This window comes from Siphateles boraxobius, unplaced genomic scaffold (assembly GCF_051911475.1).
Source record: "Siphateles boraxobius isolate OS27281-9 unplaced genomic scaffold, OSU_SipBor_1 83, whole genome shotgun sequence".
Classification (NCBI taxonomy): Eukaryota; Metazoa; Chordata; class Actinopteri; order Cypriniformes; family Leuciscidae; genus Siphateles; species Siphateles boraxobius.
In genome coordinates, this window is record NW_027509212.1 from 244,304 (window position 1) to 260,053 (window position 15,750).

At 40.7% G+C, this 15,750-nt stretch overlaps 1 protein-coding gene across 1 annotated transcript; it reads right to left on the reverse strand.

Moving 5' to 3' along the window:
• Positions 1–2,937: 2,937 nt before the first annotated feature.
• Positions 2,938–11,758, reverse strand: stk24a (serine/threonine kinase 24a (STE20 homolog, yeast)). Its single transcript, XM_077221455.1, has 10 exons — positions 11,565–11,758; positions 10,733–10,789; positions 8,221–8,329; positions 7,920–8,077; positions 6,666–6,851; positions 5,306–5,448; positions 5,098–5,215; positions 3,491–3,559; positions 3,185–3,315; positions 2,938–3,107 (listed from the first exon to the last, which is right to left on the reverse strand). Exons 2-10 carry the CDS (start codon positions 10,766–10,768, stop codon positions 3,089–3,091), a joined length of 969 nt encoding a protein of 322 aa, XP_077077570.1. The 5' UTR covers positions 10,769–10,789; positions 11,565–11,758; the 3' UTR covers positions 2,938–3,088.
• Between the last annotated feature and the right edge of the window lie 3,992 nt (positions 11,759–15,750).

The window sequence follows — 15,750 nt, forward strand, 5'->3', positions numbered from 1 at the left end:
ATTTATAGTCCTATAATCCCACAGGAATTTCTGTTACATAACAGCGTTAAAAGTCAGGTGCGATCAGAAGTGCTGTAACTCAGAACCATTGGAGATACAGGGAGGACAACACAAATGGTTTACTTCTGAATGAAGCATCTAATGGGTTTCCTTTAAAAAAAAACAAGTGAACTTAAACATTTATTTTTTGCGATTCTGATTGCTTGTGGTTTAGACATGACACACTAGCTTTAGAGTACCATTTGTTTGCTGTACAATAATTAACTATTACAAAACCCTTAAACTGCCTTTAAAAATGAAGATTATAGATTCTAACCTTGCTGCTCCATCTACAGTCCTACACATGTTATTGATACAATAATAAGCAAGATCTCTTGGGATATTTAAAAAAAAAAAACTAAGTCAAGAACAGCAACAACACAGAAATCAGTTTAGTACAGGCACTTGTGATAATAACACAAAGGAAATTACAATGTAAAGGAAAACAAATCTGTTAATATGTTTTTTTTAATATTTATAATATTAAGAGCAATGTTAGCAAAAAAGGACAATCAACAGTTATTTAATTATTGCGCCATTACAGCTCTGTAAAAAACAGCAGATATACACACAAAATCCTTGTTAGTTCATGTCTCTGAGCTTTGAACCGTCAGTAGGCTAAGTTGACAATTTTATTTTTAACAGATAAAAATATATATATTTACACTTCCAGGAAATATTGAGAGCTGTTCATTTTGCAGCTTTGATGTAAGAGGCCACTGGTTTTTTAAATAAAAAAAGGACAATTTTACATATCCCGACCCGCAGCAACATCCTGTTTCAGTAGAGAACTGGTGAGAATGACGTATTTGTGTAGGCCAATACCTGCAATCGTGTTTAGCCCAATACCTGCTATCGAGTTTAGCCCAATACCTGCAATCGAGTTTAGCCCAATACCTGCAATCGTGTTTAGCCCAATACCTGCTATCGAGTTTAGCCCAATACCTGCAATCGAGTTTAGCCCAATACCTGCTATCGAGTTTAGCCCAATACCTGCTATCGAGTTTAGCCCAATACCTGCTATCGAGTTTAGCCCAATACCTGCTAGTGAGTTTAGCCCAATACCTGCTATCGAGTTTAGCCCAATACCTGCTTTCGAGTTTAGCCCAATACCTGCTGTCGAGTTTAGCCCGATACCTGCTGTCGAGTTTAGCCCGATACCTACTGTCGAGTTTAGCCCAATACCTGCTGTCGAGTTTAGCCCAATACCTGCAATCGAGTTTAGCCCAATACCTGCAATCGAGTTTAGCCCAATACCTGCAATCGAGTTTAGCCCAATACCTGCAATCGAGTTTAGCCCAATACCTGCTATCGAGTTTAGCCCAATACCTGCAATCGAGTTTAGCCCAATACCTGCTATCGAGTTTAGCCCAATACCTGCTGTCGAGTTTAGCCCAATACCTGCAGTCGAGTTTAGCCCAATACCTGCAGTCGAGTTTAGCCCAATACCTGCTGTCGAGTTTAGCCCAATACCTGCAATCGAGTTTAGCCCAATACCTGCAATCGAGTTTAGCCCAATACCTGCTATCGAGTTTAGCCCAATACCTGCTGTCGAGTTTAGCCCAATACCTGCTGTCGAGTTTAGCCCAATACCTGCTGTCGAGTTTAGCCCAATACCTGCTATGGAGTTTAGCCCAATACCTGCAATCGAGTTTAGCCCAATACCTGCTATCGAGTTTAGCCCAATACCTGCTGTCGAGTTTAGCCCAATACCTGCTATCGAGTTTAGCCCAATACCTGCTGTCGAGTTTAGCCCAATACCTGCTGTCGAGTTTAGCCCAATACCTGCTATCGAGTTTAGCCCAATACCTGCTATCGAGTTTAGCCCAATACCTGCTGTCGAGTTTAGCCCAATACCTGCTGTCGAGTTTAGCCCAATACCTGCTATCGAGTTTAGCCCAATACCTGCTGTCGAGTTGAGCCCAATACCTGCTGTCGAGTTGAGCCCAATACCTGCTATCGAGTTTAGCCCAATACCTGCTGTCGAGTTCAGCCCAATACCTGCTGTCGAGTTGAGCCCAATACCTGCTATCGAGTTTAGCCCAATACCTGCTATCGAGTTTAGCCCAATACCTGCTGTCGAGTTTAGCCCAATACCTGCTATCGAGTTTAGCCCAATACCTGCAATCGAGTTTAGCCCAATACCTGCTATCGAGTTTAGCCCAATACCTGCTGTCGAGTTTAGCCCAATACCTGCTGTCGAGTTGAGCCCAATACCTGCTGTCGAGTTTAGCCCAAAACCTGCTATCGAGTTTAGCCCAATACCTGCTATCGAGTTTAGCCCAATACCTGCGTTCGAGTTTAGCCCAATACCTGCAATCGAGTTTAGCCCAATACCTGCTGTCGAGTTTAGCCCAATACCTGCTATCGAGTTTAGCCCAATACCTGCTATAGAGTTTAGCCCAATACCTGCTGTCGAGTTTAGCCCAATACCTGCTGTCGAGTTTAGCCCAATACCTGCTATCGAGTTTAGCCCAATACCTGCTATAGAGTTTAGCCCAATACCTGCTATCGAGTTTGGCCCAATACTTATACCAATAATCTTTTGTTTGTCACAGAGCTTATTTTCTAATCTAACAGCCAATGGAAAAATCCTATTGTGTTTGTCAAGGGAACCAGAGAGATGATAATTTACAGGTTGACCAACAAAAATACGTCATCTCTGCAGCCCTCTATAGGAAATATCAGCACAGAAAGGGAAACTGTTATCAAATGATTCTGTAGGGTTGTTAAACATATCCAGTCCACATTCTTCACTTATGTACACACAAGTACCTGATTTTGTAAATGGCTTAATCAGAATCCCACCATAATAACAAGGCATAACCCAGACAGCAACACATTGTCGGCCCAGATCCGGGCCGCATCCGGTACATGTGGATTCAAAACGTACCAGATCTGGGACATCACTATGTTGCTGTCTGGGAAAACACGTCATACACAGACTATAATGCTACAACATCATCCTAAAGAAACCCACAACATTCAGTGTGTGTGTTTTGAAGTGCACTGTGAGCATCACACTCACAGTGAAAGTCTTCATGCAGTGTCAGTGATGAGAGGAAAACCTGTCCGGAAGAAAACACACATCAGAAACACAACTCATCCCCAAGCCACACGTGTGATGTCAGGGTGCTGTGAATACCTCTTTAACCTCTGAACCACCCCCGTCACCATCGAGTCCGTGATCCCGGGACACGTCTCCTCCGCCAGGAGCATGGCCTGCTTCAACTCTTCTAACACCGCCGGCTTATACACACCTCGCTTCTGCTTCAGCTGCCAGAACAACACACACACTCATCCTCTGACTGATACACTGATTTGATACAGCAATGTTAGTTCAGTATGCACTGATTTCCATTTGTCTGATCATTTGAATCCAACCCTAACCCCCACAAAACTATGTTTTCTACATATAAGCCAGCCAATGAAGAAAAAATCAAAGTCTTACCTCTGCAAACAATGGGGTCATAATAGAGGACATACACTGGGACGGGGACCTTTTTGGACTGTCTGGAACCTAAACAATGAGAGAGACACAGATAGTACAGGCACTTGTGATAATAACACAAAGGAAATTACAATGTAAAGGAAAACAAATCTGTTAATATGTACCTGCTGTCGAGTTGAGCCCAATACCTGCTATCGAGTTTAGCCCAATACCTGCTATCGAGTTTAGCCCAATACCTGCTGTCGAGTTTAGCCCAATACCTGCTATCGAGTTTAGCCCAATACCTGCAATCGAGTTTAGCCCAATACCTGCTATCGAGTTTAGCCCAATACCTGCTGTCGAGTTGAGCCCAATACCTGCTGTCGAGTTTAGCCCAAAACCTGCTATCGAGTTTAGCCCAATACCTGCTATCGAGTTTAGCCCAATACCTGCTATCGAGTTTAGCCCAATACCTGCAATCGAGTTTAGCCCAATACCTGCTGTCGAGTTTAGCCCAATACCTGCTATCGAGTTTAGCCCAATACCTGCTATAGAGTTTAGCCCAATACCTGCTGTCGAGTTTAGCCCAATACCTGCTGTCGAGTTTAGCCCAATACCTGCTATCGAGTTTAGCCCAATACCTGCTATAGAGTTTAGCCCAATACCTGCTATCGAGTTTGGCCCAATACTTACTGACTGATACACTGATTTGATACAGCAATGTTAGTTCAGTATGCACTGATTTCCATTTGTCTGATCATTTGAATCCAACCCTAACCCCCACAAAACTATGTTTTCTACATATAAGCCAGCCAATGAAGAAAAAATCAAAGTCTTACCTCTGCAAACAATGGGGTCATAATAGAGGACATACACTGGGACGGGGACCTTTTTGGACTGTCTGGAACCTAAACAATGAGAGAGACACAGATGTGTGTGTACTTTGGCTGCAGGAGCTTTTCTTTTCACTTCACTTATGCTCATCGTTTTTGCTCAATTTGTTTAGTTTTTTGTGATTTTTAGTGCATGTAATCACACTTTTTAGTTCGATTGGCTTGGTTCGTTTGGTCATGTCCCAACAAAAAGTGTTTTATGACGTATTACCTATTTTGAGACAGAACAAGCTTAACGAACATCCAAAGCAATGCTATGTGCTGGGATAAATGTGCTCGTTGTATGTGCGTAGCAACATGATATTTTGACCAGCTGGGAACTCGTGAAGAGCTTTCCCAGACAGCAACATAGTGTTGGCCCGGATCCGGGCCACATCTGGTACATGTGGATTCAACACATACCAGATGTGGGCCAGATCGTAGCGTTCACACGTATTCAAATGAACCGCACTAACAGAGCAAACACCCCACAGTTTGTTTTAATCCATCCAAACATGCAAGTGTGAACACACCCTATGAAGCCGGTTCTCAAGTTCACACAGGTGCCCTAGCAGATTAACCACGTGAACTAACAACATGATCTACTAACATCTGACAACCACAAACACTGTATCTTTTATCGTTTCAAAATGCAACAAACTTATTTTGGATACTTAATGCTATTTTTAAAATAAACAACTCCTGCTTTGATATTTTGCATCTAATGCAAAGACACTGGCCCATCTGATTCCTCACCTCATTCTGAATGATTTCTTCATTCTTTTTGACTCCATTCTGTTTCTGTTCTTTGTCTTTGATAGTGTTGAAGATCCAGTCATCATTCACAGACTCTCCAGATGCTTCACCATCATCTCTGAGAACATGTACACACAATATTTCAATATTTTCTAAGTGAATAAATAATTATAATATTTGTATAACTAAATGTTGGTTTCGTGCTTACGAGTCTGAATCTGAGCTGGACTCATCACGGGCCTGTTTCACTTTCCATCTCTTGTACTTGTCTATGAGATCTGTCAGGTATGATGGCTTCTTGGAGTATCGAAGGATAAATTTGTGTTTCAAAAGCTCTTTAGCTGTTGGCCTCTGGCAGAGATAACACGAACATTGTCTTTTTGGTTATTCATGACTATACATTAGGGTTGGGCTGCTCTGGCCCTCAAGGGTTACTGTCCTGCAGAGTTTAGCTCCAATCCTAATCAAACAAACCTATACAAATCTGACCCAGATTTTTTACAGGATTACTTGAAAATTATAGGCAGGTGTGTTTGATTAGTGTTGAAGCACAACTCTGCAGGACAGTGGCCCTCGAGGGACACAATTGCCAACCCCTGCTATAGATGCAGAAATCTAAAGACCAAATAGAGGGTATGCGCTTGATGTCACCGTCAGCCGGAGTGACTGCGGTTATGCCCACTGAGTGGCAAATAGACTGAGTGGCAGCATTTGTTTTCAGCCTGTATGCCGCGAAAAACATGTATAAAACAGGAAAGAGCTTTACAATTAACTGTACAACTAGGTTTGACAAGAAATCTGAGGTACATACTGATAATTGTTTGTTTTACTTGCATTTTCGCAGTTTTCCTTATTAAATCCAGTCACACAGCGGCTCTTTTGCCACGCAGTCCGGCTGAGGGAGGGGTTTTCCGGTTGGAAAGTAACGTCAATGCATTCCATCTATAGGAGGGTTACTCAAATCCGGCCCTATTGGGCCACTGCTCTACAGAGTTTACCTCTAACCCTAATCTGAGACACCTGAGCATGCTAATCAAGGTCTTCAGAGTTACTACTAGAAGAGGTGTGCCCAAACCTGCTCCTGCCGATGGACTGTCCTGCACAGTTCATCTCCAACCCTAATCATACACACCTGAAGCAACCAATTAAGGTCTTCAGGATCTGAAGCAACCAAATAAGGTCTTCAGGATCACTTGAAAATTAAAGGCAGGTGTGTTTAATTAGGGTTGGAGATAAACTGTGCAGGACAGTCGATCGGCAGGAGCAGGGTTGGGCACCCCTGTACTAGAGCATTACAGGTAGGTGAGATTGATCATGATTTGAGCTAAACTCTGCAGAGCAGTAGTAGCCCTAGAGCTTGATTTGAAGAACACTGCTAAATCAGAGCTGTCCACTCTTGCTCATGGAGGGCCTCCTTCCAGCAGAGTTTAGCTCCTAACCTAATTAAATACACCTTAATCAGCTAAAGGCAGGTATGTTGGTGCAGGTCAGAGCTAAACTCTGCAGAGAAGATCCACCCCAGAAACAAGATTGGATCCCCCTGCGATAAATAGTTTAGCAACACTTACAAAGTTGGGATCTTTATTGAGACAGACATCTACAAACTCTTTGAGAGCTTTATTGCAGTTTCCTTCCAGTGTGGGTGAATTTTCCTTCGGGATGAGAAATAACACCTTCATGGGGTGAAGATCAGAGTGGGGTGGCTCTCCTTTTGCCAGCTCAATTGCAGTTATGCCCAATGACCAGATATCTGCCTGCAAAACACACACACCTGAATGACCGATACATTACATGTGGCTGACTATACTATGTTACATGTCATTCTCTTTTGATCTAATACCTGCTACAGACTGTGCAATCCTATAAAATCATTACAAATCACACTGTACGACATGGATCTAATAAACTTGGGTATGACATGTATGTAAGACTGTATGATGATGACACCTATTGAATCATAGGTTACGACGCAAGTTAGTTTAGAAGAATAAAACATCATCAACATACGCTAGTGGTAAACAAATAGAGCAAGGTGAATCACACTTTTGTGGATGTTATGTGTGTTAAAAAAGAGGAGTAAGCGAAAGAGGAGAATATGTACGTAGTCCTGGCTAGGGAAAAGAGGCCAACTTGGCATACTAATTTTGCCAATGGAGCTTGAGGTAAGTGGTTTTAAGTTTTAGTGCAATGTTGTGTTGATCAATACACCATTTTATTTTGCATTTTTATTAGCTAGTCAGTAGACATAGGTCGTAGCAGCAAACACACTGTGAGATCATGCTAAATTAGTAAACTATCGCAGGCCATCTTTGGTTTAAACCTCTCTCACTGTAAGACGTAGGAGCCACGACCACAGATATCGCCACAGTTGGTCATCTTTCGCCTCGGACAGTCCAAAATCGTAAAATGTGTTCCAGGCATTAAGGGGCGATTCTTGGAAAGTCATCATCAAACTCTTAATATCATTAACTATAATAGACATACAGCTGTAATTACCCTAAAGATGCTCACTAGACCAGCATTTCTGGGCCGTTAGGTTTAGGGTTAGGGACCTCTGATGGTACACAAATTGTGAGCACAAATGTCAATTGCTCTTGCTGAGAACTAATGATCCACAAACAGGCAGAGTTTAGCTTCAACCCCAATCAAACACACCTGAACCAATTAATCAAGGTGTTCAGGATTGGAGCAGGGTTAAACTGAAGTCTGCAGGAAGGTAGTCCCTCCATGACCAGGGTTGGCTACCCCTGGTCTAAATGCCAACCCAAGCCTGGCAAGGGCTAAGACTTTGGGACATGCATTACATGGTGAGTGGATCTGACCTTTGAGTCGTACTCTGACTGTTTAATGACCTCTGGTGCCATCCAGAAGGGAGTGCCCACAAACGTGTTCCTCTTGATCTGTGTGTCTGTGATCTGCCCAGCCACACCAAAATCAGCTAGCTTCACATCACCCTGCTCGGACAACAGGACGTTGGCAGCTAGAGAAAAACACACAAACACACATCAGCCATCTTGATTTGAGCTTTCAGAACAGAAGTTCATCTTGAAATGCTGGAGATCATTTATTATAGACTTCAATAGTAGAAAAATGTGCAGGTACCACGTCATCATTCACAGGTACCTTTAATATCTCTGTGAATTTTCTTCTCTGAATGTAGGTAATCCAGACCCTTAAGGATCTCTCTGAGGATGGTGGAAATATGAGACTCATCAAGAGCTCCTGGTCCCAGCTGTAGATCAAAGAACTTGTTAAGGTGATGATACATGGGGGAACTTTTTGAGGAATATGGCTGGGCAACCAAGTGAGACCAACCAATCTAAAGTATCCAGATAGAAATGTGTTGCCCATTCTCAATGGGAAAGTGCCCAAGCAACATTGGTCAATAAAGTTGCCCTGTGTATCATCCCCTTTAGACCTGTTAAGGCCAATTCACTCTGCACAAACAAACGCCAACAAACATGTTTGTTGGGTTTTGTCGGATCAGTGTGTTACCCCTGACGGCATCTGTTGCCATTGGTTAGGGTTTGTTTTCATCTGACTGGCCATCGTCAATCAGTGTTTTTCAGTGTCTGTTGAACATGACAGTTATTTTTCATAATATTCTAAATCCAACAACCAACTTGTTTGTTGGTGTTTATTGATGTTTGTCTGTGAATTGACCTTTAGAGAATCTTAATAAATATATGTGTAGAGTTGGACTCTAAACCAACTCTAAACCTCTGGACAAACACAACTTTAAGCCCTAAACAAATTTCTAGTTCAGGGGTAGCCATCCTCCTGGAGGGGTAAGGTATTGCAGAGTTAAGTTCAAACTTTAGGGGTTGTTTACACAACACCTTTTTCAACTAAAAATGTTAACTTTTTATGTGTTTTGGCCGTTCGTTTACACAACAACAGCGCTTTGGGTGCCTGAAAACGCAAAGTTTTGAAAATGGGTTTCAAAGTGTGCTTCTGTGTTGTACGTCACACGTAGGCTCACTATTGGCTGACGCTGTCATGTGTTCTCGTCGTTTGATAAACTTAAGATTGAGCCACTTTAGTCACTTGGACTATTTTAACGATGTCTTTAATAACTTTTCGGGGCTGGCAAGTTTCAATCCCTTAGAAGCCTATGGAGGAGTGATCCAGCTCTAAGATTTAATCAAAAATATAAAAATGTGTGTTCCGAAGATGAACGAAGGTCTTACAGAGTTGAACAACATGAGGGAGAGTAATTACTGACAGAATTTTCATTCTTGGGTGAACTATCCCTAGTTTAAAGCATATTATTGTCATGTAAATTTACCCTAAATCAAAACACCACAAGCAGCTAATTAAGATGCTCAGGATTAATAATTAATAACAGGCAGGTGTGTTGGAGCAGGGTTGAACTGAAAGTCTGCAGGTAGGTAGTCCTCCAGGACTAGGGTTGGCTACACCAGTCCTGGTGATTTTTTTATTATTATAACAAAGTCACATCACCAACTTGTCATCTGTACTAGATGGATTGGAGAATTGTCTAAAATGAAAACCCATGTCCTAAAACTCAAAATATGTTCTTTAGACCAGTGCTTTCAAACCTTTGCTGGAGAGCCCTCAAAACTGCACATGTTGGACACAACCATTTAGGGTCTTGCAGTCTCTATAACGAGCTGATGAGCTGAATCAGGTATGTTAGATGAGTGAGACATCCAAAATGTGCAGTGGTGGAGAGTTTATGGGACAGGTTTAAAAAAGCAATCATTCAGACCAAGGGACTTTGTCAGTTTAACCTGACAAACTTAACCAGCCGTTCATTTACACAACAACAGCGTTTTGGGGCCTGAACAAACTTTTGAAAACAGGTTTTAAAGTGCACATTTTTGAAAACAATACCATTATCGTCTCCATGCAAACAACAAGGCAAATTTGCTAACATGGTAATGTCATGCGCATGCGTATTACATGTTCAGTCAATAGGCGAGTAGTGTTTCTTTGCAAAATTACATCTACTGGTCTGGAATGCACAATACAGCGTTTTTAGTAGTTTTCACAGATCAATGTGAAAGGGGATTGTTTTGACAGCCTTGTCATCTGTGTGAAAAATGCAAAGGAAAAACCTTTTCATTTTTAGTACATCATTGTCATGACATGTTCCTGGATCAGCATATTTTGTTGATCCTGGAACAACATTCCTGTCCCAAAAAAATAAGTCCCAACCCTATCCCTACCCCTAAACCTAACCCTACCTATAACTCATAATGATAGGTGAATAACACTGATGTAAAAGCACCTAATCCTGGTTGTGAACCTAAACTTGACATAAACTCTAAACTTTTTCCCTCAAATCTGATTGGTCAATTGGAATGTTGTTCCAGGATCAACAAAGATTTTTATGTTGTACTTGCTGAAATCATGTTCACCTTTCCCAAACTTGTCCTGGTCTTGGTTTGGGAATCATTACACATTTTGCACGTCTGCCTGTTCCCTGTTTCAACTAATCAGCTCATTAGTAGAGTCTGCAAGACCTGAATTAGGTGTGTCCGATAGGTGTGTTAACAGCAGAAAAATATACACTTTTTTATATTTATTGTTTTAAATGATAAATGTTTGTAAATACCAAGGTGACTATATGAACAATTATTAGTAAAGTTAAGGGAATTAAAATTCTTACCAGATCCAGAGCTGAGCCTCCTCCTAAATATTCCATGATGATCCATAGTTTTGTGTCCTACAAGAGACATCATATGTTTCCAATTTGAACTGACTTGTTACGGGCGAGTCTTGTCTTTTTGTCTGATGTGCTGCATTGATTTTTAAAACCTCTAAAACTGTACCAAACCTGTAATTTTTAATTTTATGAAATGCCACTCATCCGTCCAGATGTTCCCATTAGCTGTAAAGGGTATCAGATCACAAAAAGTGATTCAGGAACAATGGGATCCCTGGCACATGGAAGAGCCTCAAGAATCTCAGCCAACCCTGTGTGGGTATTCTTGCACTCTGTTATTAGCCATTTATTTTATGGTCAAACTTACTTTTTTTTTATAATGTTTGTAGCCAGTTTAATCCACATTAGGCCTATTTACATCGACTGATTCAATAGTGATCTGATCACGAAAAGACAAGTGCAAAGGTCCTACAAAAACGCTGTCGAGAAAGAAAACACCTCTTGAGTGAATAAACCAAGGTGTAAGTTATCCTGGTGTTCAAGCCACAAAATTAAACTTTCTCAGAAACTACATCAGCATACAATATTTTTAAACAATTAAATGCAAACACTAACTGACATATGGGGTGTTTACAGTGTTAAAATGATAATATCATTGCCCAAAGTTAAAATCACCGCTTATCCTTTCTGCAAAGACACAATTAGGTTGGAGAGCAGTTCAAATCACCAACGTGCATACAGTGATCATCTGCTAGGTCACATAACAACATTACATACTACAGCTTGTCACCACGAGCTGCCTGACACACATTAAACTGCTCCACATGGGACTCACCTTCAGATAAGAGCCATAGTATTTAGTGATGAAGGGGCTATCACACTGGCTGAGAACTGTAATCTCCTGTTGGATGTCCTCCACTTCATCTTCAGCCTCCTCCAGGTCGATGATCTTGATAGCAACTACCTGTTGCGTGCGATTGTCAATGCCTTTGAAGACTTCTCCAAAGGACCCCTTCCCGATCCGCTCAAGCTTGGCGAACAGCTTCTCCGGGTCAACGTTAAAATTCTACAAAAGAAAGGAAAACAAGTGAGTAGTTTTGTAGTTTAAAACTATTTATGGAATCAGAAATGCTGCACTTTTCCACGAGCTGGAAAATAGTAAATCCCAAATTGTGTAATATGCTTCTTGTCTTTTTACAATAGAGAAAGTCCAACATACAAAAAGCTAAAACTCAAATAGTGTAAAACAAAGTGTCTACACATATCCATACTTCTGGGTAGTCCATCTTCGTCCGATGATGACTTCTCCAATAATTTGTGGGTTCTTTGATGACTGTATTGTCTGATGCGGGATGCACACTGTCTTTTACAGACAGGGCATATGAAAGTTTCTCTTGATTGTCTTAAGGGGACAGAAACAAGCATGGTCTGCTTTCTCTGATGTCTTTTAGTCAGGCGATGTTCAGTTCTCCTGTCTTCATAGCCTTGTACTCCATTTTGACAAAGTTGCTGCCAAAGCTTGCGATTCACAGCACTAGTTTCCAGAGATGTGAGCCTTATCACACACTTTTTAAGAAAGCCTTTTAGTTTGTCTTTCAGCCTCTTTTTTTGGCCTCCTGCAAATCGGGAGCCAAGATGTAATTGACCGTACATTATCTTATGTGGAAGGCGACTTGGCGGCATTCTCACAACATGACCAAGCCATCTCAGTTGGTAGAGAATTTAGGTTGCTTCTATACTCCAACAATTGTTTTTTTTTTTTCAGGATCTCAATATGTGGAACTCGATCTTGCCATGTCACTTCGAGGATGTACTGCAAGGATCTAATGTGGAAAGATTACAACATTTTAAGATGTCGAGCATAGATGGTCCATGTTTCACAACCTTACAGGAGGGTGGTAAGGCAGATTGCCCGATATACAGCAATCTTTGTGTGTAGATGTAAATTAGTATTACTGAATACTCTTTTCCTCAGTCTCCCGAATGAAGATGCAGCCTGCTTGATCCTGTGTTGAATATATTTGATCCATGCTACAATCACTAGATAAATAAGATATTTTCTGCCAAGATATTTGAAGTGTGGCACTGTGGCAAGTGGGGAATCATGAATAGTGAATACTGGAGGTTTTTGCAGGGGATCCAATAACCATACAATATATCCGTGAACATACAGTTGGCTTAGATATGGAAACAGCAATGCTAGTCAACTCAACCTGCTTGACTTGAACACAAGTTCTCATCTTCATCACACCCTCACACAGTTCTCATCTTCATCACACCCTCACACACTTCTCATGTCCATCTCTGGCAATACAGCTTAAGAACAATCTCTTGGTTTGCCTGATTTTTGCCCTGGTTTTACTGACCGTAAACTGAAAGCATCTATGCACACGGCCAATGAAACAAAGGTTCAGCATGAGAGAGGCATTCAAACACTGATACAGTTACCAAATGTTCATTTTAACAGTCAGAATTAATCATAATGTCATCCAGGTAAGCCTTGTGATTCACATGAAGTGCTGGAACATCGCAGATGCATTCTGCTCTCCCAAAGGCATTACTGCATATTGGAAAAAAGTTAAATGGCGCTTCAAACCCAAACATTTTTGTGGCTCAAGTGGTCAAACTCTTCACCAGTTTGGCAGCATCTAGCCTGATATAGTTTTCCATAAGGTGAAATGGGATCCCTCTCTAATGTAGGCAGTAGTCGCTACATTAATGTTTTGACAGTAAGGGACTCTTTGCACAGGCCACTGACAAGCACATTATGACTCTATAAATGTTAATGCAGCTTGTGCTGAATCAGGACATGCACACAACTAATCTAATCTCACACACGTCATTTACAATAACCACAGTCACGGCCTTTCCACTAACAGTGGCACTTTGACCTTCAGATAGTATGTGACTCTGGGAAGAAAACAGCACAAATTTGGGTGGGACTGAATTATAGATGAACAAACCCTTACAGTGGTAAAACTCAAATTAATTTACTTTTAGAACATTTCTGCTGGTAAAACAATGCTCTCTCTCTCTCTCTCTATATATATATATATATATAAAAAGTCAACTTTCACAAATATTAACCTCATACACTTCAAGAGTCTTCCGACAACCGCTTTTTCAAAAAGTCCCCGTTCGTCTGACATCAGGAACATGCTGTCAACAAATAACAACAACCAGAAAAGCCTCTTTTACACACAAACACACAGTACCTTTAGTCCGTTAGCTTCCATGACTGTGGCTGCTGCTTCCTGGATATGCGGTTCACACTCATGTGTTAGTCAGTCCATCAGGACTCTTTATCATAAGGGTGTATCGGGGCGGTAACACAGCCGCCCTCTGCTGCCGTAACGGGATCAAAGAGCAGGTTGCCTCTTATAATGTTTATGAATACAGTCTATATACAATTAGTTCCACAAAACTTAACAATAAATGTAACCTATAAACCTGATTTAAAACCAATGGGAAAGTTGTGTCTGATGCAAAAAGTGATTTCTGTCACAAGTATCACTGTAATCACATTTATTAAAGGGATTTACCCAAAAGTGAAAGTTCTGTCATCATTTACCCTTGTGCTGTTCAAAACCTGTATTAACATCTATCTTTAGCTTCAAGCTCTAAATAGGACAGAAAAATAGATCATACATTTGTTATTCACTGACAATTGTTTGTCCTTTGTGAAGCTTGGTGGGGTATATATTGTGGGGTATATTGGCTACATAGTTATCAGAAGGACATCATTGATAAAAATCAATCGGGAAACTTGGGCCGCCATGCCAAGGTTACATTACGCTCCCAGTCTTTAGGGCTTTTCCCACTTGAAATAGTCAAAACTGGGTCATTGTAAACTTAAGCCCAATTTATACTTCTGCGTCGAACTTACGCCGTAGCTACGCCGTAGTCTGTGCGTAGCGCGCGTACCCTCCGGCGTACCCTCAACTACTTGAGTCTCTCCAAAAATGTTACAACGCGTCTATTCTACGCGGACGCAAGCGCTGTGATTGGTCTGCTCAAACCGCTTCCTCGGGTTTCACATGCTCCCTCTGCGTGCGTCAAAGCGGACAACGACGCAGAAGTATAAATTAAAACCAAAGGAAGGCTACGGCGTAGAGGCTCCGGCGTAGGTCCGACGCAGAAGTATAAATAAGTCCTTAGGCTTCACAGAATCCTGGGTTATCTTGTTTCACGTTTCACAATGCTACTACTTTACCCTGGATTTACAATTAATCCTGGGCATTCATAAACTGATGCTTCACACAAGGGCTTTTCACTGTGCTATTGTCTTTTCTGAACCAAAACAACCAGTTCTAAGATTAATCACAAACTCAATTACACCTTTAAAACATTTAATAACTATTACAAACTTGTAAAGGTTTGAATCAATTATGTATATAAGGTAAAAAATAATAATAATTAAAAAATTGATTTGTGATTGTCATCGATTATGAGTATAAACAATTTATCACAAAGTATTTATATATATATTAAAATATAAAGTAGATAAAAAGTGAAAAGCTGCCGAACTGTTGCACCACAACATTCATTTCCATTTGCTGAATCCAAGCAACTCAGCAGAATTACATGTGGATTTCTCTTCAGAATTATGGGTGTTGTTGTTGTATATTGGGAATTTGGCCCCGAGTTGAAATCACTTACAAGTAAGAAAGAAAGTAAAGCTTTATTTACATAGCATCTGTTAAAAAACTGTGTTTACAAAGTGCTTTACAGAAGAGAAATCCATGTGTGCATTCATAGAAATGAAAAAAAGAAAAAGAAAAACATCTACACATCGTAGAAATATCGTAAAATAATCAAATGAAATACAACTAAATAAATAAATAAAAAATAACAATAAAATAAAATCAAGGAAAGGCATTCAGTAGGGAAACAAATTGTGCCTTCTGCAGAAGCATAGCACATATAATCACTTAATCTCTGATCTCATTGTTAGGTCTGTATTGAAATGTCTTCAAAAAAATTTAATTCAATTTATTTATTCTATGGAGGAAAACGGATTT